Genomic DNA, 23,139 nt, shown 5'->3' on the forward strand with positions numbered 1-23,139 from the left:
GAGTGCCGGAGCTTATCCAGTTCGGAATAGTGAGCGTTGTTTAGAATACGTGAGTACCTTGAGTAGCCACTGTAGCCAAAGTGACTCCTGGCCCTGTGCCAGACCTTATCGAGCAACTTGAGGGTGGGGCAGCCCGGAAAGAGCCCCAGGGTGCCCACCTCCAGGGATTCAACCAGAGAGCCCCCTGCCAGGCGTGCCGCCAGGACACGCCTGACAGGGTCAGAGTCGTCATCCTGCAGCCATCCCGTAAAAAGTGCTGCAGTTGGGATGACAGAAAGTAATAGTAGGGGTTCGGTACCGCCAATCCACCACTCTCCTTGGACTCGTGCAACGTCTCTAGACGAATTCTGGGAGACAACTTCCTCCAAATAAGAGCACGGTATATCGTGTTGAACTTTTTAAAGATATGAATAGGGATCCACACCGGGGATTTGTGCAGCACATACAACAACTGCGGGTTCCAGATCATTTTGATCAGGTTGCATCTGCCAACCACAGACAGAGGCAGCTTAATCCAGCTAGCCATTTTGTCCCTGAACCTATGCAGTAACGGCAGAACATTAAGCTTAAAATAGCGCCCCAGATCAGGATGGACAACCACCCCCAAATAGCGGAACTGGTCTACCACCAAGTTTTGCGACGTCTCAGGGGGCAGTGCAGCCTCAAGGGGATCTAACGGGAGCAGAACAGACTTACCCCAGTTGATCTGGAAGACAGAGAAGGATCCGAATCTGTGAATCAAGTGCATCAAGGCGACCAGGTAGCCCGAAGTGTCCCCCAAAAATAACGCGTCATCTGCATATAAGGCAATTTTGTCCTCCCCCCTCACCTCTCCTAAAACCTATAATATTCGAATCGGCCCTGATAGCCGCTGCCAGGGGTTCCACGGCTAAGGCAAAGAGCAGGGGCGACAGCGGGCACCCCTGTCTAGTGCCCCTGTGGAGCGGAAACGAGCAGGAAACAGAACCGTTAATCCGCAAACAGACCGTGGGCGCCCCATATAGAATCTTAATCCAGCGTATGAAGGAGGGACCGAAGCCAAAGCTCTCGAGGGCCATCCACAGATACTGCCACTCCACACTATCAAAAGCTTTAGCAGCATCGAGTGACAGTATCGCTCTATGTCCACAATTATCCGGGGGCAATTGCATGTTGAGTCTACGTATATTGGCAGCAGTGGAGCGGCCCGGTATAAACCCAGATTGATCCCCGTGGACCAATTTAGCAATCACTTTAGACAACCTGTTAGCCAGAACCTTAGCCAGCAGCTTCAGATCGGTGGGTAGCAGGGAGATCGGTCTGTAAGATTCAGGTCGAGTCGGATCCTTCCCTGGCTTCAAAATGACCACTACCTACCGCGTCATACATGGATCTCGAAAGTTCCCCCACCTCGAAGGCAGCCAGGAGAGTAGTAAGTAACTCAGGAAGTAGGATTCCACCAAAGGCCTTATACAGCTCAATGGGGATACCATCAGTCCCCGGCGCCTTGGAGTTGGGGAATGAAACCATGGCAGCCTGGAGCTCCTCCAATTTAATGGGGGAGTCCAGCACAGCCCGATCCCCTCCAGAAACTTGCGGCAAGTGAAGCCCCTGCAAGAATAGTCTGAGGTCCCCTGGGTCATAAGAGACCTTGGAGGAGTACAGATCCTCATAAAAAGCCCCGAAGCCCTGTAAAATAGCAGCTGTATCAGACACCACCCGACCCGAAGGAAGAGCCAGCCGATGAATAATAGACGGGGGGTTTTGGGCTCTGGAAATGACTGCAAGCATGTGGCCCATCCTTTCCCCCTCCTCAAAGTGTGCCTGAGAGGCGAAAAAACGTTTATGGTCCGCCTGCTGGTGTTGAACAGAGTGGAAGAAACGCTGCGTGTCCAACCATCTGGCCTCCAAATCAGGTGTGGGGGAGTGTAGAAACTCACATTCAGCGCGGATCACAGCGTCACTAGCATCCTGCGCCCAACGTCTGCTCCTAGACTTGATGGCTGACACCTCCCTAATACACAAACCTCGCACAAAAGCTTTCATAGTATCCCACAACTCACCCGGAGCTGCAGAGTGCCTGTTGTCAATAAAAAAATTATTTAATTGCTCTGAGAGGGAAGTCAGGTCAGGGAACAATTGGAGCCAGAAGGGGTTCAATTTCCAGTGCATCGGCAGCTTAGGGCCCGGAAATGTAAGGCAAACTTTTAACGGGGAGTGGTCAGAGAGACCCCTGGCAAGGTATTCCACCTCAGGTGTAAGGGGCTGCAGCGAGTCAGAACCAAAGGCCATATCAATTCGGGACAGCGTGGAGTGGGTCAGGGAGTGGCAGGAAAACCCGGCCTCAAGGGGATGTTTACAGCGCCAAAGATCCACAAGACCCAGTTCACCCATGAACTTGGCAAAGGGAGTGGGCATTCTGGATCCTCCGGGGCAGAATCTTTTATGTAAATCCAGGGACTGGTCAAGGATATTGTTAAAGTCCCCCAGCACCAGGATTGGGACCTGGGGGTGTTTACCAATGAACCGAGACAGGCACTCTAGCACCTCAAAAGAAAATGGGGGGGGGAACATACACATTTGCAATAATACATTTATAGACATCCCACAACCCAACCAGAAAAATAAAATTTTCCCTGCGAGTCTATCAGGGAGTCCAGAGATTCAAATTTAGCAGTAGCAGCGACCAAAATAGAAACTCCTCGGGAGTATTGACTATGAAAAGAGTGGAACTGTACCGGAAACCTCCGCGAGCGGAGGCTCCCGACCGAGTCCGCAGTGAGGTGAGTTTCTTGTAGACACACCACGGTGGGTCCATGGAGCGACAGAAATGACATCACTGCTGTGCGTTTACAAGAGTCACCTAGTCTCCGTACATTCCAGGAGAGCAGCGAACCGTCAATGACAGCCATGTGGATAGATCAACCAGGTAGGGAGGCAGGGCAGTCTGCCCAGGGGTATGAACATCAGAGCGCCAGTGGAGGGTCAGGGCGGCAGAAGAAACAGAAAAAATAGTGTGATGGGGAGTACAACAACCCGGTCCTGAGAAGTCGAGGAAGCACAGTGAGCGTGAAGGAGGGATCCACCAATAAAATGAGCTGAGATAAAAACAGAAACAAAAAGGGACAAAACAGAACACAAAACAGGAGATGGCAGGCAGTAAACAAGGCCACGGCCATCCAAGCCCCGCAGGGAACAGTTTGTTGGCCCCAGTGGGGCATGGGGGTAGGTAGTGAGGGCCCGAACTCGGTCAAACACTGAGACCTGTAATTGCATGTCCACAGGTCCCAAAACATGTAAAAGCAAGTGAACCATAGTGCCGCAAACAAGTAATGGAACAAAATCCAGGCAGCACTATATCCAGCTAGGGAAAAAAGAAAAACATCTAGGCTCCTGTTGAGGGGCATAGAGAGCCCACCCGCATAAGTAAGGAGATTCAGGGCAAGAAGATCATCTCTCCGCAGCAGCTCTCAGCTGACCCTCCTGTCGATCCAGCCAGTTAGTCGCCATGTTGGGGTTGTCAAAGAAGTGCACAGTACCATTAGCCACCACTGGTAGTTTGGCAGGGTAAAGCATAGAATACACAAGAGGGATAGCCCGCAGGCTTTTTTTTGACATCTAGGAATTTGGCACGTTGTCGTTGTAAGGCAGCAGAGAAATCAGGGTATATGGAGACCCTCGCACCTTGTATTTCCATTCTAGGGTGCTGTCTAGCCAGTCTCAGTATGGTGTCTCTGTCCTTAAAGTGCAAGAGCTTTAACAGGAAGGGGCGATCCGGACCACTGGGTGGAGGGGCATGGAACGGCACTCTGTGCGCCCTCTCCACAGAGAAAAAAGGGGACAAATTGTCTGTGCTAAAGGTATCGGTCAGCCATTGTTCAATAAACGTTACCGGGTCTTTCCCTTCCGCCTTCTCAGGAATGCCTACTAACCTCAGGTTACTGCGGCGTAGGCGATTCTCCATATCCTCAAGTTTGTTCCAGGCTTCGGTAACCCCCTCCGTGTTCCTCCGGACATCCTGGGCTAGAGGGCCAAGATCGTCCTCCACCGCACTAACTCGGCCCTCCAACGCGGTGGCTCTCTCCCTGATCTTCTGCATGTCCTGCCGAATGTGCAGCAGCCCCTCCTTCATACTTTTAACTTCATCTGACAGGACCGTTATGGAGGCACCATAGGTGTGGACCGCTGCCAGGACATCGTGTAGGGTAGGTTCCGAAATGTCTCCGGTATCCACGCCGTTCGCCCCCCCCCCGCTCCAGAGGGAAACTCACTGTGTTCCCCGGCGGCGCTGCGGCCTGGTGAACGTGCAGCGGTGAGGGGGTCCGGGCGGGAGGCGATTGTCCGGCCTGAGGGCTGCGGGCGGCTGTAGAGGCGGTGGTGGCTTGCTTGCGGGCAGCCGGGTCGTGGGCGAACTGCCCCAACTTGGAGAGTGCCGAGGGCTGCTTGTCCTTCCCCGTCCTCTGAGGCAGCGGAGCGCCGCCATTTTGGGCCTGTTTGGCCGCGTGCGACCCGTCCTCCTCCTTCTTATTAGCCATGACGACTGGAGAGGTCCGGAGCCCTGGGATCGGTACCGGAGGTAGGCAGAGCCTGGAGCGAAGTAAGCGGGCAATTGTTGTGGAGATAGCGGGCGGCTATTCAGGATAATTTAGCATAGGATAGCGGAGCCGAGGCAACACACGTCTGCCTACATGAACGCCCCCCATAGACATCTCTTTATGGACACTGGTGGGATCTTTCACCCCCTAAATCCCAATATTTTTGGCCTCATCAAGCGTAACTATTGACATCACATATTGTACTTCTATGATTTTGACTCCTGTGACAATTATTACACCAGTGTGCTATTTATTTAGGTCTCTGCATGCTGCTAGCATGGGAGCTGTGGGACCATGCAAAAAAAGATTTCCCACAGCAACTAGTGAGGAAGTATCTGTACAGAGGTACATCACTCAAATACCAACAGAAGGGAACCTCTCGCGGTCAAAAAGATGTCTACATGCTGATAAATATCCACAGTACACAGTGGCTTTAATGGGACAGAGGTCAGCTACACCAAAGAAAAGGCCACAATGGGGTTGATGTACTAAAACTGGGGAGTGCAAAACTGGTGCAGCTGTGCATGGTAGCCAATCAGCTTCTAACTTCAGCTTGTTCAATTAACTGTTGAAAAAAAATCCTGGAAGCCGATTGATTTCTATGCAGAGCTGCACCAGATTTTGCACTCTCCAGTTTTAGAAAATCAGCTCCTATGTGTTAACGTATACGACAAGTACATAGCTGTGGTTGACCTATCTGACCAGTCCTTGCAGCCCTATCGGGTCGAGAGAAAAACTAATTTCTGGTAGAAAAAGGTTGCAACATATCTTAACTAGGTGGCCCTGTACAATTAATTTGTCCTTTACAAAAATCCTTAGTACTGACGCTTTCTTGTAGTACCATAAAAAAATGATAAAGGAATTAAAGCGATAGTAAACCGCCAAAATAAAAAAAATAAAAATTAGTTCCCTGTAGGTTTTTGACATAATATGCTAGCATGCACAGCAAAGTAGGACATTTTGGCAGATTTACCTGCAAATGGAGCCCTACAGCGCAGCACTATCACGGCTCCCCCGGCGCTTCCATCTTTACCTGGTCCCCCATTTTGGGTTCGTGGGCTCATACTGTTTGAATGGCTGGGGCTGCGACGTCATCACATCCACGAATGCAAGAGGGAGCCACGGCCACGGCACAGCGCTCCGCATTGTAGGGCATACTGTATACTATTGCACATTTAGGAGATATTCAGCGTACTACAGGTAAGCCTGATTTTAAGCTTACCTGTAGGTATGCTTGATTTTAAAGTGTAACTCCACTTTTGTTGAGAAAAAAACATCCCCCTCTGGGTGATCTCTGTACATTGCAGGGATTTTAACAAACCTTGTTGCAGATTCCTATCTTTTGTTATTCTTAAAAAATCATTGTTTTTATTTTCCCCTCTGTGATGAGTGGATCAAATAGATGTGGTTTCATAATTATCATGCAGCTGTAGGGCTCTAATGAGGAAAGCTGCTGGGCCTGCATCCCTTTAGACGTGTTCCTATGGGGAGTATCTAACTAAAAATGTAATCTGACTTGTATCTTAGGCAGACTTTTTGGGAAAATTGGTGAGCCAATCACACAAGCAGGAAATTATGTTTCTGGGGTGCGGTCAGTACACATTCTGTATACAGAACAACTCCAGGAAGCCATATTGCATTGCATTTCCAGAAAATTACAACAGCTGCAGATTGAAAAGGAAAGGTCATTTTTAATAACATTCAATTACAATATGATTTGTGTTGCAATTGTATACGCTTTATTGGTTTTTCTTTATTTTTTCCCCCACGAAAGTGGAGTTACCCTTTAAGCTTACCTGTAGGTATAAGTATAAATAAAGACCTTAGTACCACTTTAACAAGATGTAAAGAGATTTAACAAAAGGTTTTGTATTTTTGGGTCCCCTTCCCCCTATGTTAACTATCATGTTACACATGCATTGTTGTTTGTTTGCCTTGATAATTTTAATCCCACCCTTTTTCTTCTTGCTTAGTCTCCTTTTAACACAAGTGCTATATCCTGCTTGAGTTAGACACACTATGATTTTTTTAACCTCTGATGTTCATCTGTTAATATCTTTACACGTTTTTGGATTAGGCTCCATTCACACATGTGCGACTTTGGACATCAAAGTTGCATGACAAGTGCAGTCCATTTTCTCAATGGCACCCGCTTAAATGGGTGCAACTTAAAGTCACAGCAACATAAAAGTGCCGGCACTACTTTGGTGCGACTTTTGATGCGACTTTGGTCCAGAGAATTTAAAGTCGGATCAAAGTTGCACTGGAAAATCTTGCAATTTTGTAGATTCGCTAATGTGAATGGAGACTTAAAGCTTTCTACAATCTGCAGGATTTCAAAAACTTGGTGGAGCTCCTGTGGAGCTATTGTATTCTGATAGCAGGGAGAGTTCTGTCACCATCAAAATACAATGAGGAGTGTTGCAGGCTATAGCCAGCGGCATTGATTGAGCGACATAAAACCCTAATAGGCTGGTTGTACAGAAGTCGATCAAGAGATTGACATCTGTACAACCAGCCTGCCCATAGACAAATCGAAATTTGGGTGGTCCCTGCTGAACCAGACAAATTTTAATCCATCTATCACTGGTTTTAACTCATGTATTGCCAACATGTTGTCACAGCAAGGCATTACATTTTTTATGGAGACTGAAACGGAGACATAATTTTTGCCAGATCAGGAAGGAGACAAGGTAAACAATTAGTTAAACCAACTTGGAAGGTTCAATAGAATTATAAATCTGATAAAAGAGCTGCTGGTTAATGTTAATAACCTATGGTCTAAAACAGTTGATTGCAGACAGCCCTTTCTCTTTCTTTTCATGAAGTACTGCAACAAGATGGCGCCTTAAAGGGTAACTCCACTTTTGCGAAATAAAAAATAGCAAAAAATAAAAATAAAAGATAGTATATACAATTGCTACACAAGCCATGTCGTAATTGAATGTTATTAAAAATAACCTCCTCTTCTTAATCTGCAAAATACCCAAAAGGTCTGGTATAGAAGGGGGGGGGCCCGAGTCAGTTTCCTTTTTTTTAACCAGTATTTTTTCTCTTTCAGCTGTCAGCGGGGAACCCGCTGAGAGCTGATGGCTCATCGGTTAAGGATGCGGCGAAAGGCTTCCTGGCCCACTTCTCAACAACCAGCTAAAATTCTCATTGTACTAACGCGCCACAACCGCACTGCAAATGCGCCACAACCATATGCCAGTGTGGTTGCAACACGTTACCTTAGACTTAAATGGGAGGCAGTGAAAGGCTTCAAACGCCTCCTGACTCGACATGAGGCATTCATTTTGAAGTGAAGTGAAGCAACGCAACGCTAAAGCTTCATGTTTTTATAATGTGAACAGCACTGTGTGCTGTCTATTCTATCTTGCGCATACCCATTTAAGGGGCACCTGCTCTTAATGCCAGTTTGAACTCAGCCTAACAGTTTTAAAAAACAGGTACATTCCTGGAATGCCAGGAATGATAACTGTCACATTTGCTTGTGCTCTCAACCAAACTGTCAAACCATCTAATGGCTGGTGTCATATTTGATCACATGTGCAGCACCGTGGCAGTTGCAGATAAACCACTTGCCCTCCTATATGTTTAAACCCCTCCCCCCCCTTTAAAAAAAAAAAAAGTTACTTTAACTGATAATTGCGCAGTCATGCAACGTTGTACCCAAATAAAATTTATGGCCTTTCTTTTCCCACAAACAGAGTTTACTTTTGGTGGTATTTGATTACCTCTATAGTCTTTATTTTTTGCGCTATAAACAAAAAAAGATCAGCAATTTAAAAAAAAAGTATTTCTTACTTTCTGCTATAAAACATATCCAATAAAAATAAAATAAAAAAGTAAATTTTTTTTATTAATTTAGGCCAATATGTATTCTGCTACATGTTTTTTGTAAAAAAAAAAAAAAAAAATACCAATTAGAGTATATTGATTGGTTTGTGCAAAAGTTATAGCGTCTACAAACTATGGGATGGGTTTACAGGATTTTTTTTTTTTTTACTGGTAATGGCAGCGAATTATAGCAGGACTGCGGCATTCAAATTGGACACTTTTTGGGGACCAGTGAAACTAATACAGTGATCAGTGCTAAAAATATGCACAGTACTAATGACACTGGCAGGGAAGGGGTTAACATCAAAGGCAATCAAAGGCAGTGGCGGCTGGTGCTCAACATTTTTGGGGGGGCGCAAAAAGAAAAATGTAATAGGTATTGCTTCGCGCCAAAAAACGCAGTAAAAAAATTGCGTGACTTTGAAGCTGTGCCCCCTTCAATGCAATGAACACTGTGCTGTGCCCCCTTCAATGCAATGAACACTGTGCTGTGCCCCCTTCAATGCAATGAACACTGTGCTGTGCCCCCACAATTCAGAGTTCAGCGTGCATGCCCATTTCAATTCAGAGCGCCACAGCATTGTCCCCAATCACTGCAGAGCGCCACAGCATTGTTCCCAAATGATTGCAGAGTGCCCACAGCATTGTCCCCCAATGATTGCAGAGTGCCACAGCATTGTACCCCAATGATTGCAGAGTGCCACAGAATTGTACCCCAATGATTGCAGAGTGCCCACAGCATTGTACCCCAATAAATGCAAAGTGCCCACAGTATTGTACCCCAATGATTGCAGAGTGCCCACAGCATTGTACCCCAATGATTGCAGAGTGCCACAGAATTGTACCCCAATGATTACAGAGTGCCACAGCATTGTACCCCAATGATTGCAGAGTGCCACAGCATTGTACCCCAATGATTGCAGAGTGCCACAGCATTGTACCCCAATGATTGCAGAGTGCCCACAGCATTGTACCCCAATAAATGCAGAGTGCCCACAGCATTGTACCCCAATAAATGCAGAGCGCCACAGCATTGTACCCCAATAAATACAGAGCGCCTCAGCATTGTACCCCAATAAATGCAGAGCGCCACAGAATTGTACCCCAATGATTGCAGAGTGCCACAGAATTGTACCCCAATGATTGCAGAGTGCCACAGAATTGTACCCCAATGATTGCAGAGTGCCACAGCATTGTACCCCAATGATTGCAGAGCGCCACAGCATTGTACCCCAATAAATGCAGAGTGCCCACAGCATTGTACCCCAATGATTGCAGAGTGCCACAGCATTGTATCCCAATAAATGCAGAGCGCCACAGCATTGTACCCCAATAAATGCAGAGTGCCCACAGCATTGTACCCCAATAAATACAGAGTGCCCACAGCATTGTCCCCCAATAAATGCAGAGTGCCCACAGCATTGTCCCCCAATCAATGCAGAGTGCCCACAGCATTGTACCCCAATAAATGCAGAGTGCCCACAGCATTGTACCCCAATAAATGCAGAGTGCCCACAGCATTGTCCCCCAATAAATGCAGAGTGCCCACAGCATTGTCCCCCAATCAATGCAGAGTGCCCACAGCATTGTACCCCAATAAATGCAGAGTGCCACAGCAATGTACCCCAATAAATGCAGAGTGCCCACAGCATTGTCCCCCAATCAATGCAGAGTGCAGCGTGCGTGCTCCCTTCAATTTAATGCACTTACGTGGCGGCGGCGGGTTCTTCCCTCCTTGATCCAGTCCATCCTCTCTGCGGCGGCGGGAAGGAGAGCGGCTTCTCCCTCGTCCTCCGAGCGGCGGTGACGGTGAGTGACTGACTCACGCACCGGCACCGCCCCCATTGTGACGTCAGGGATCGGATGTCCTGGATGATGATTGGTCCAGGCTGGAGACTGGACCAATCACAGCCAGGATATCCGAAAGTGGGGGTGTCCAATCGCAAGGACTTGCGATCGGGTTACGCCCCCAGAAGGCTGCCGATCGGCGCCTCTTCTGGGACGTAACCCCACCCCCCCCCCTAGCCACCACTTCCATTACAAAGGCCGGCGAACCCAATTTTTTTTTTTGTAAAACTTTATTTGTTCGCTTTGTCATTTTTTTTCTTTTTTTTTAGGGGTAGGGGGGCGGCGCCCTGGTGCCCGCTATGCATGGGCCGCCACTGATCAAAGGGTAAATTTGTGCCTAGGGAGTGCTTGATAACTGTGTGGGGGGTGCTTGTACTATGGGAAGGCAGGGATCTGTGTTGCTGCTTTGTAGGAACACAGGATCACAACCTTCTCTTCTCACAGAAGGGCTATCTGCTTTGTTTACATAGGCAAACCGCCGTTCTGCCTATCCCCTGAACGATCAGCTGGTTCCCAGCAGACATCCCATCCGCCGGACCCTCCGATTGGCTCCCGCTGTGTCCAATTACAGCGAAAACAGGTTGCTGGCAGCACGTGTGCACGCCCCATAGCCGGAGGTGCAGAATCACGTACAGGTACGTAATTCTGCACAGGAGAGCCGCCTTGCCACTGTATATATACAGTATACAGTATAGAAGGGCACATAGCAGTTTTCTACTGGCTTTCATGCCGATAGCCGATAATAGGTGCTGATATTCTGTACATCACTGTCACCTGCCACCAGATGCAGCATGTCATTTGCCACTATCACCTGCCACCCAGATGCAGCATGTCACTTGCCACTGTCACCTGCCACCCATATGCAGCTTGTCACCGTCACCTGCCACACAGATGCAGCATGTCACTTGCTACTGTCACCTGCCACCCAGATGCAGCTTGTCACTACTTACACTACTTCTGGCAGCCTCTCCCCAGCAGCGTCAGAGCAGGTAAACTTCTTCCACATGCGGGCAGGCAGTGATAGAGGAAGTAACTATCACTTTGATCGCCAGCGGTTTCAGCTCGGTCAAGAGCAGCCTTCGCTGCCCTGCTGTAGGGGCAGAAGAGTGGTGATGCGATGCGGGCAGTGAGAGATAAGATAATCTTTCTGCTGACCACAGCACCGCTGACAGAGATTTGCAGAGACTGCAGCGAGAGGGCGGAGGTTTGACTAATAATCGGTAAGTTTCTGACCGATACCGATTATTTGAAAAATTTGAATTTTCAGCCTCTCCGATACCTAGGGGTTTAGTTCTGCTTTAACTGCTGCTCAGGGCTCTGGGCTTCAACAAAATGGCAGCCTCCAGCAAGAAGAAACTAGAACGGTGCTGGAGGCAATTTCCAACACACAGTAATTTTGGTAGCATAATGATTAATGTGGAATGTATGTTCCTTGCTAAGGAACATTATTTTTTATCGATTTTTAGGAGTACATTTCTGCTTTAATCTAGAGAGAGACAGTTTAGTACTACAAATAAAGACAAGGGCACAGGAGAGAATCACACATTTTCATGAATCTAAAACTCATTACTCTGCATCTACGCGACACTCCTTCAGATCCTTGATAATCAAGATCTTCCACGCCTCAGCCAACAACTTAATAAAAGCTCATACCAACGCTGAAGCTTCTAAAATTCGGGCAGCCTTTGTCCAAAACATAGAAAAGATGAAAGCAGAAACTGCAAGGAAGCATAGATGAAAGCAGAAATTGCAGAAACTGCATGCAGGAATGCAGAGATGGAAGCAGAAATTGCACACAGAAGCTGCACTCAAGAAAGCAGAGATTTGAAGAAAAAATGCGAGCATCCCAGAGCCATAGTAAGGTTCATGGTTTTAGAACAAGCTGCTAGCAAAAGTGAAGGATGTAACAGGAGCAGACACTCAGTATGCATCATATTCTTTACACTCTCTCCCAACCAAAGTCAGTACATCGCGTCTACCATCTCTCAAGATGATCTGCCTACTAATCCCTCTGGGAAATGAACAAGAAAACACAAATGTAGAGCGCTAATAAATCCACTGGCATATGAAGGGTGAATGCAAAACTACCAGACTGGGGAGGGGGAGGGAATTGGGAAATCTCAAAGAAAAAAAGAAAAAAGGGGATTTCTATAGAAAAAATAAATACCAGTAGATAATGAATAAAGTCCCAAATCTGGATGTCCAATGGCACTGAGCAGCTCTTCTCAGAAGAGAGGAAGACTCTGAAGCAGAAAAAGACAAAAAGAAAAGCGCTCTAAGTGCAGACAAATTTATTGTAAAATAAAAACAATAGCTGTAGCGACTCACAAGATGCCACGTTGTTCAGGCTTTTTTGCATCAAATATGATATGACGCTCTTCTAGGTGGTGCCATCTATCCACACTACAGGCAGTATACACTGAAACACCGTCCCTCACATGGGAGGAAGAGAGCTGGCTATCTCTTAGCGGCTTCCGGGGAGGCAACTGCGGTGTGGAGATGGAGATAAGAATGCGGCCATGTCACCAGGAAGCTGGAATGCTTGGTATAAATCGGCATGCACGACGCGCATGAGCATGCGCAGAGTCCCGGTCGGGCATGCGCACTCTTTCATCAGTGTATACTGCCTGTAGCGTGGATAGATGGCACCACCTAGAAGAGCTTCATTTCATATTTGATGCAAAAAAGCCTGAATACCGTGGCATCTTGTGAGTCGCTACAGCTATTGTTTTTATTTTACAATAAATTTGTCTGCACTTAGAGCGCTTTTCTATTTGTCTTTTCTACTAATCCCTCCACCAGGCTTTTGCATTGCAGCAAACTGTAAACACAGGTATGTAGATAATAGACAATACACCTTACAATGGGCTAGTCAATTACCTCCTACTCCTTTACTCCTAGTACACTTTTTTTTAAACAGACTTAAGTGTAGCTTTGGCAGCCCAGACGCCATCGAGGATACTTTAAATAAAAAAGCTTCCCAAAATATCTAGCAGAGACATTCTAAAGCTTCAAGAGCTCAGTGACCTACTCTGAGCTTCAACTTGCCAAAGCTGATACCCACCTACCCAGCCTCAGTTACCTAGATACTGTTTGTAGTCTCCAAATGACTTTATGGCATGGGTGTCCAAACTTTTGGCTTCTCTGGGCCACATTGAGTGTAGAGAAATTTTCTTGGGCCGCATATAAAATATACTATAGTTAAGGTATATAAGTAATAAAATTTATTTTATTTTTTTTATGTTTGAATATGTTTGTATGTAGAGCTGGCGTTTGCTGTGATTTATGCACATACACTGCAGCACACATCGACACATACAGACACATAAATATATACACACGCACACTGGTAACACACACACTGGAGTAATGCACACAATGATGTAAAGTACACACTGGTAATGATTGACTTTGTGGACTTGCACCAGGGAAGTCCACAGGTCCATGAACCAGTGAAGACGTCCCCCCACCCCCGATACGGGTGAGGGCGCACCTTCATGCTGAAGGAGCCTTGTCCACGGGTCTGGAGAAGCCCGATCTTGGTTTGCCAGACCAGGTTCATTTGGATCCCCCTGAAGAGGCCCTAAAAGGCTTCTAGCCCTTGTCAGTCGACCCTGAGGGACGAAAAAACATCCTATGAGCCGAGGAGGAAGCCCCACGTCTACCACAATGTTCCCCCGTGAGACCTTTAACCGCTTGCCGACCGCCGCAAGTACATATACTGTGGCGGTCAGCCCAGTGCAGGCAAAGTGACGTATGGGTACGTCACTCGCCTGCGAGCCAATAGGGGGCAAGCGTGCGCTGCCGGAGGCGCGCTCCCGCCCCCGCTCGTTCCCTCTGATCCCTGCGTGTGTGACCGGCGGACCCGATGTCCGCCAGTCACTCGCGATTGTCCGTTACAGAGGGAGAAAGGCAGGCGGCTAATGTAAACAAAGCCGCCTGTCATTCTCCCTTGTGTAACAGCAGAGATCATACTGTCCTGCTATGTAGGATTGTAGATGTTTGCTGTTACATGAAAAGCCACATCCCTGCAAAGTAAGAATCATGCCCCTAGGGACACACTTAACCCCTCCTTCTCCAATAAAGTTAACCCCTTCCCTGCCAGTGTAATTTTTACAGTAACAGTGCATATGTATAGCACTGATTACAGTAGTAATGTCACTGGTACTCCCAAAAGTGTCAAAAATGTCAGTCAAGGGTCCGATCTGTCCGCCGCAATGTCGCAGTCCCGCAAAAAAAAAAAAAAAAACGCAGATCGCCGCCATTACTCGTTAAAAAAAAAAAAAAAAAACAATAAAAATGACAAAAATCTTTCCCTTAGTTAGTAAACGCAATAACTTTTGCGCAAACCAATTAAAAATACGCTTATTGCAATTTTTTTACCAAACATATGTAGCAGAAAACAAATTGGCCTAAAAAGTTAAAAAATTTAGATTTTTACATTTTTTTGGGGGAATTTCATATAAAAAAAAATGTGAAAAATATTGTTATTTTTGCAAAATTGACGCTCTTTTTTTGTTTATAGCGCATGATCAAAAAAAAAAAAAAAAATCACACAGGTGATCAAATACCAACAAAAGAAAGCTCTGTTTGTGGGGAAAAAAAGGACGTCAATTTAATTTGGGTACAGCATCGCACGACCGCGAAATTGTCCGTTAAAGTCACGCAGTGCCGAATCGCAAAATACCCCCTGGTCAGGAAGGGGGTAAAATCTTCCGGGGCTTAAGTGGTTAATGATGTCATCCAGGGTAGCTCCAAACAGGCAATCTCCTTGGAAAGGAAGATCAGTCAATGCCTTTTTTGAAGTCTGATCTGCAGACCAGCACTTGAGCCAAAAGACAAGCCGAAGGACTACTGCCAAAACAGAGAGGCGAGCCATCAGGGGAGCCACATCCAAAGAGGCATCACAGATTAACTGTGGACCAGCTGGTCCGTCAGCTCGGCAAAGGCAGGGGGGAGCTGTTCTCTCTCCAGATCACGGTGTAAGAGCTTAACCCACTCGGTCAGAGATCGTGACACTAGGGCAATGGTGAATACCGGCCTCCTTGCTGAACCAGCCAGAGTGTACATATTGCGGGCCACACCCTCCGGCTTCTGGTCACCCGGATCCTTAAAGGGCAGGGACTCTTCAACCAGAATCATGGTTGCCTTGTTTAATCTGGAAACCAGAGGGTCCAACCCTGGTGACACAGTCCACTTAAAAAGGGACTCCTCATAGGGGTAACGCATAATAAAGCGCCTAGGAACCCCACGGGGACGCTTTGGTCATCTCCACTCTTTAGCGACAATTCTATCAAAATAGGCAGGGAAAGGAAAAACACCTTTGCCGCTCTCGATGGCTGGTGAGTGACAAAAGGTTCCTGCACGTCCGTTGCAGCTTCAGCTGCATTCCTCCATCTTTAGGGTCTAACGCTCAGATACAATTAGTGCATCCACCAGCGCCTTCTCGTTCGCAGATGTGGAGGAATCATCCTCCCTATTGGAGGCGCGTAGTTGCAGACCCAGCAGGGAGACCCAGGTCTGCGGCGGCCGAATCAGATTCAGGATCTGATTAGACAGATGAGGCGAAGGCGGGGGGGGGGGTGCTTTTTGCTAGCCCATCGCCTGGAAGCCACCTCTAATCGGGACACACGGAACTCCAGGGCCGCCATCAGTGCATGGATGAATGGTTGGGACCCGCAGCCTCATAGAGGGGATCAGGTAGGGAAATGTGTTCCAAAGACTCAATGAGTCACCAGGGGGACCCCACAAAAGATGTAAAACACTGCTAAGGGACAACCCCCTCCACGCTGGCAGCACCACCCGGTCGCCAGGCGCAAAGCACCAAGCGATCCTCAGCAGAGAGGGAGAGGACCCCACCAGACTCACCATCCGCAGAAACAAGCGCCTGCAGCCACCAGGATAATGCACTACACATGCAGCGATCAGGAAGTAAAATGATCCAGGAGTGAGCACCAGGGGATGAGGAGGGGCTCCTGTCGCCAAAGTCGCCGCCCCATGGCTCCACTGTCATGACCACCACTATTTTCAATGGCAAACCACAGCAAAATGGCTGCCGGACTACACAAACATGACAGCGGGCTACAGGCTACAACAAAATGGCGGCCCCGTGTGGCACCACGAGGCACACAGGGACCCAGGAGGGAGACCAGGCCTCAAGGACAGATCCAGGCAGGATGGGGGGCCCTGGCAGGAGCTCTCACCAGGTAAAATCCCCCCCCCCCACAGTGGATTGTCCGGTCCCAAGCGGCGCACCCCCCCCCCCCATCACTAGTAAGCGCCCTGCCCCCACCCCAGGAATAGTGGCCAGACCAACCAAAACAGCCCCAGCGTGTGTGGAAAGGAGGGGGGCAGGTGAGGGACTCGGCAAGGGGGGGGGGTGCCTGCGGTAAGAAGGGGAACCTGGTGGTCCGACCGCCCCAAGGAGGGGCCCACATCCACCCCAAAATCTTCCAGGGGGAGAGGGGGGGGGACAGCTACTCACTATACCCGGAACCAGATGGGCACTGCTCCAGACAGAACCCCTCTCCATCGAAATGGGGGGCTGTTGGCCAAGAGGTACGCTGTGACTCGGGCCAAGACCCAGTCGTATGTGACCTCGTGAGGCATTTAACTCGCAGGCCAGCCCCCGTCCAGTGGGGCTATGTCGCGGCCGACTTAGCCAGGAGTCGAGGTGCGCGCGCTGGCCAGACTGAGGTGACCACTGGATCTAAATTATCCAGCACATCATCCAGGCTGACAATTGATTGTAGATCTTACAGGAAAAATCCAGGAGAAAAAAAATTCTATCTAAAAATAAAAAAATTTGCCAGGACCAAAGATCCCAGCAAGGAACTAGGCATAAAAAAACTGAGTGGCTATAGCAGAGAGAGGGAGTATACCCCCTGGGACAGCCCATGGGTCTAGCCAGAATTATTTTCTGCCTAGTGTCCTACTCCTGTAGGGGGCAGTATAACCCAGTGGTTATGAATACCAGGAGCTGTGTCCGTCAATGAACGAAAGAGAAATATATTTACTATTTTGGGACAGTTTCCTTTGCTAGTGAAATGAAACAAGAAATTATCCATTAACATTAACCCACACATGAAAACAACAAGGTATAAATCACCTGGATATACAAAGGAGATGTAAAGATATGTATAGTTCATGCCAAAATTGCACAATACATTACACTGCACTACATTTAAGCATTACGGTTTAATTTACCTTCTGGCATTAAGGAGTTAAACGGAAAGGTTAGGTGAGGATAGGTCAAATACAGGGCTCACTCCAGTGGCTGATCTACAAATCTCTATATTTATTAATATAACAAAATATCAAAAAAAAAAAATGTAAAAGTCACGTAAAAAAACAAATAAAACATAAAAACGTAAAAGTGCAATAATTGCTCAAAATATGTGCTAGCTAGAAATACTCTTGAAATCCTCTAGAATTACACTATATACACAAAATAACTCTGGGGAATGGACAGTCTAAAGAAGACCATAGAGGATGCAATTTTATTTCCTGCAACTACGGGTAGAACACAGTCAATGTTGATGGAGGAATCCCTCCTGCAGAGCTACTGTGTTCTCCCAGCAGGGGGGCACGGGGAGCCATCCCAGCTGGGAAAACACAGTGAATATTGCTAGCAGCTATAGCCACTAGCAGTAATCGCATGTAAAATCCAGCATTTTGGCTGTACCCAAGTCGACCGATAGTTCGAATCTCATCTAGTCCCTGCTGAATCGGCTGAGATTCGAACCCTCTATGGTTGGCTTACTGGTGGATGTGCTCTTCTGGGACCTGTTAGTGTCCCAGAAGACTCCAGGGGGGAGGGAGAGAGGAGAACTTCCTTTGCCGAGCGCAACGAAAGTGGGAGCATGTACCAGTCAAAATCAGGTACTTGCTCCCTCCGCTACTCAACAGTGCCAATTGGGCAAGAGGAGCGGGCAAAGAGTCCTTAAAGCAGAACATCCCCTTTTGAGTGGAGTATCGCTTTAAGATATCCATCTGTTATATAGGCAAATAGGTGTCCTTCTGACTGACTTTTTGTAATGGCTTTTTATTTTTCTGATGTGTGCCTTTGCTTACCGAGCCTAAAATTTTTCTGGCTGTTTTCTTTGTAGTGCTTTTGACTCTTCTGAAAAACTCAGATTCTTCACATTTTCGCAGCCGGATCATCTGCAGACAGCCTTCTGCATCTATCTGAAAAAACTGTGAAATGAAGCAAAAGGTTAATTATTTATTTCAGGTATTTATATAGCGCCAACAATTTTACGCAGGGGTTTACATATACAGTGGATATAAAAAGTCTACACACCCCTGGTAAAATGTCAGGTTTCTGTAAAGTAAAATAATGAGACAAAGCTAAATCATTTTAGAAGTTTTTCCACCTTTAATGTGACCTATAAACTGTACAACTCAGTTGAACAACTAACTGAAATCTTTTAGGTGGAGAGAAGCTAAAATATAAAAAAATGTAATATTATGGTTGCATAAGTGTGCACACCCTTAAATTAATACTTTGTTTTAAGCACCTTTTGATGCAATACAGCACTCAGTCTTTTTGGGTATAAGTCTTTTAGCATGGCACATCTTGACTTGGCAATATTTGCCCACTCTTCTTTGCAAAAACACTCTAAACTGTCAAATTGCGAGGGCATCTCTTGTGCACAGCCCTCATCAGATCACCCCACATTCCTTTGTTGATTTGGATGTATGCTTGGGTCGTTGTCATGCTGAAAGATGAAGTTCCTCTTCACGTTCAGCTTTCTAGCAGAAGCCTGAAGGTTTTGTGCCAATACTGACTGGTATTTGGAGCGGTTCACAATTCCCTCTACCTTGACTAAAGCCCCTGTTCCAGCTGAAGAAAAACAGCCCCAAAGCATTTATTTAAGATATTTATATAGTGCCAACAATTTTATTCAGGGGTTTACATATACTGTATATTGGGCATTTACATCAGTCCCTGCCCTCAAGTAGCTTATAAATTAACTCGCATTCATACATATACATACTAGGGCCAATTTTGACAGAGCCAATTAACCTACCAACATGTCTTTGGAGTGTGGGAGGAAACCAGAGAACACCAACACATGCACAGGGAGAAAATGCAGGGAGAAAATGCACAGGGGGAACATGAAAACTCCAGACAGGTAGTGAGTGCTACGGTTGGGATTCAAACCAATGACCCTAGTCCTACCAAACAGAAATGCTAACCACCTAGCCATTGTGCTGGCCAATTCTTGAATATTTTTTTCCATCGATTTTCCAATCTTTTAGGAAGGACCTTCATGTCTTCCATTTTAATAGGAAATCATTTAAGACCTCCTTGGAGTATTAAGTTTGTATTAGTGGGAAATATGGTATATCTCTCCAAAACAGCTGACTGTCTAGTACCTCTGTTAAAGAATAATGGCATTTGTTACCTTTTTTTAACAGAAAATTAGCTAAATAGGAAAACAGATGGCAAAATAAAAAAAAAATCCCTTTTCTGCCAATAATAAAAATAAATAGCTATATGTGTACTATAAGTATGCAAAATCAACCTATAAAGAAGGTAGAAGACATGAAACACTTACAAAAACACAATAAAGATTACACCAAAAACACACCTGAATGAGGAGGGTGAAAATCGGAGTGCTGGTTATAGTCACACAACTCAGTTTTTTATTCACCACATCAGCTGTAAAAGAAAAAAAAAATTCTTCAGGTGAATATCAAGGCAAAAAACATGTAGTAACATCTTCGCAACTTATATATATCCCCAAGTTTTATCCCCTCAATACCCTGCAAGTACAGAAAACAAGTTGATCTGCCAGGTATGCACTCAGTACCGGTTGTCCAGTTGTAGGCTGCCAACAAACAACAATTTTGTGAACTGAGTGGTGTCAGCCCTCCCAAGTTGCATTCTGCTAAACTACTAAACCATTCTCACAACATTAAAAGCTAATCTGCAGTCCAAGATGAGAACTTAAGGGGCTTTTTGAGACAACACAGGAAGTGTAGACAGATAAAGGATAAATCTGAATTTCTGGCAAGGTCAACAGTATTTTGCACTTGTCAAACAGATATAACAAATTTATCCAGTTGTATATTAAACAGGCTAAAAGGGAGCAAGAAAAGCATAGGGTTTACATATACTTTAACCAATTTCTGCCAGTTGTACACATATATGTGGCAGCAGGGCAAGTGTGCTTAAATTCTGAGCTGCTGCACATATGCGTCCATGGGAAACCACTTGTCTGTGCTGAGAAAGTGCTCACTGGACACATCCAGCACAGTGATTGAGCTGTCATAATCAGCTCTCAATCATTGTTTATTATCAGGAGCTTTCAATCATGTGACCACTGCAACAGCTGACACATGATCAGGAAGCATACCTCCCGACGTTAAGACCCCTTTTTAAAGGGCTGTCAGGTGATGGCAGCAAGGGATAAAAGAAAAAATTAAATTACTCAATGAACTCTTTACTATTTATACTGATTACTTAAACCCAATAAAATTTTCCATAAAAACAACAAACTTTTTTTGTGAACTAAAAGAACACTAGAAAAATACTGATAACTTAAACCCAATAACATTTCTTAAAAAACTACAAACTTTTTTGTGAACTAAAAAACACTAGAAAAGTAAGAGCCAGGTAATGTCCTAATAGCAGAAATGAAAACATTTGCAAAATCAACTATTGCAAATCTGAAGATCTAGGGATACAAATCTCTGATAAATTGTTGGACTAAATAAAAACTGGTTTCGCCCTTAAATTAGCCACCTCCCATATAGCATATCTCTATATAACTATTTTCATTAAACTAGGAAAAATCTTTGACCTGAACTAAAAATTCTTGCCTCACATAATAGGAAAAGACTTCATCAGATTGAGCCAAAATGTCTTTTATATGGTTTGATCGAAATCCAGGTAAAATGTCAAGGCACGTCCTACCATGACTGCGATTCATACTCCAAACATTACTCGTAAAACTCCCCTCCAATTTTATTTTTTTTTACCAGCAGTGTGGTCTCTTCTACTACATGCTGTAGTGGAAGTACATTCTACAGCATGCCATCCATTGAGAATGCAGTGAGCATGTGCTGGGGAAGACACCGACTGCTACACATGTATACATCTCCTATGGTGCACGTTTAGGAAATATTCACTGTACCTACAGGTAAGCCTCATTATCGGCTTACCTGTAGGTACAAAATAAATACTGCCAAAGATTGCATTCCAAAACCATGGAAACAAACAATTACCCCAACAAGTAAGACCTGGTTCTCTAGAATTATTAAGAAGAAAAGATCACACTCAATAACTATGCCAGCACAATAAAAAAATATGCAAGATCTGGTTCTATGGATAGAATTTCAAAATGCTGCTCCTATTTAATAGAGTGACACTTTTCTCTAAAAATAAAAATTTTCTCAAAGACAAAAAAAAACAAAAAAACACTGTGGAGATGTCTGTTTTAAGAGTGCTGCTTTTAACAACTAGAGAATAGTTTTTGTTCAGGCCACAGTTCACTCACAACTTTTAGCAATTAAGGAAACAAAGAATTTGGGGGAAAAAGCGGCAAACCAGTCTCTCAGATTTACTGTAGAAGCACTGCCTGAAAACATATTACACACAGTCATAATTAGCATTCTGGTTAATGTGCAACTTGTTATTCATTTTGGAAGACCTTGTAATATCAACCTTTTTCCTGGTACTTTTTTTTTATACATACGATTTAGGGTCATATCTACCAGTTGCTCACTTACAATTGAGATTAATTAATCACAAACCATGCGGTTTTGTGTTGAACTGTTTATTTTGGATGCAAACCTTTAAAAAGAATTAAAAAAAATAAATAAAAAAAAAAAAAAAAAAATATATATATATATATATATATATATATATATATATATATATATATATATATATAAATAGACAGTATTTAATGGCTTACCCCGAGTTCCTCCTCTAAAACGCCTTCCACGGTTTGCGGACAGCGGAAGAAATACATTTCCTACCCACCGCGTCACGGCACAGAGCAGCCTCCGATCTACTGATGCTCTGTACAGACGTGTCACAGCCAACTGCGACAAAGACGCGCTGGAATCCTTGTGCTGATTACCGTCTGAATCTGGAGGGGGCTTAATCTGCCTTTGCTTTATTCTTTGGATCTAACAGAGATAAAAAAAATAGGTAAATTATATATAAACCTTTTTAGTTTTGGATAGCATAGGAAATGATTAAAACACCTGTGTTTTTTTTTTTCGTTTGCTGTCTGTGTCCTATTTGGGAAATTTGCCTTCACTTTCTGTTCCAAAGACACAACAGGAAGTGAAAGTAGAACTTTTTAAAGTAAGGGAAATTTGTGCTTAGATTGTTGGCACTACGACAGGTCTTCTCATTGGAAAATTTGCCCTCACCTGTTTCGATGACAGCTGTATCTTTGTGGATTTACCATCACTTTCTGTGGTAATGATTACCAGGACAAATAAAGATGGTTAATATCCTCGGGGGGGGGGGGGGGGGGGGGGACAAGACAGCAATAAAAACCTAGAAGGGATTATAACTCTTCCCTACTCCATCCAAAATTTGGAAAAAAAGGTTAAGGTTTTAGACAAATTTGTAGCAATTAACAGTACTGAAAAACGTACAACATAACAGACGTAAGTTGTGTCACAGAATGAAACATGGAATCAAATTAGATACAGGGGGCAACTTGTTCCTTTGCTTTTCTCTGAATTCCTCTCCTTGTTTTGAAGAAAAGCACAAAGACCTATGTATGCCACATCTGCCGTCATACAGTCCACTAAGGGCCACAGTGCTGTATTTTTACTGGTTCCAAAATGGCACATTTTACTTCTAAAATTATATCTGTTTGACAGTTACTGGAGCAGCGCAGCCTGG

At 45.3% G+C, this 23,139-nt stretch overlaps 1 protein-coding gene across 1 annotated transcript in view; it reads right to left on the reverse strand.

The window, feature by feature from the left end:
- SNAPC4 (small nuclear RNA activating complex polypeptide 4) overlaps positions 1-23,139 on the reverse strand; it is a 185,220-nt gene that overhangs the window by 74,776 nt on the left and 87,305 nt on the right. The window contains exons 18-20 of the mRNA XM_082264404.1: positions 22,190-22,406; positions 19,859-19,929; positions 18,336-18,458 (exon numbers count right to left, since the gene is read on the reverse strand). Of these exons, the coding sequence (XP_082120530.1) occupies positions 18,336-18,458; positions 19,859-19,929; positions 22,190-22,406 (411 nt within the window). The remainder of the gene's footprint in view (positions 1-18,335; positions 18,459-19,858; positions 19,930-22,189; positions 22,407-23,139) is intronic.

This window comes from Pelophylax lessonae, assembly GCF_965119305.1.
Source record: "Pelophylax lessonae genome assembly, chromosome: 7".
NCBI lineage: Eukaryota > Metazoa > Chordata > Amphibia > Anura > Ranidae > Pelophylax > Pelophylax lessonae.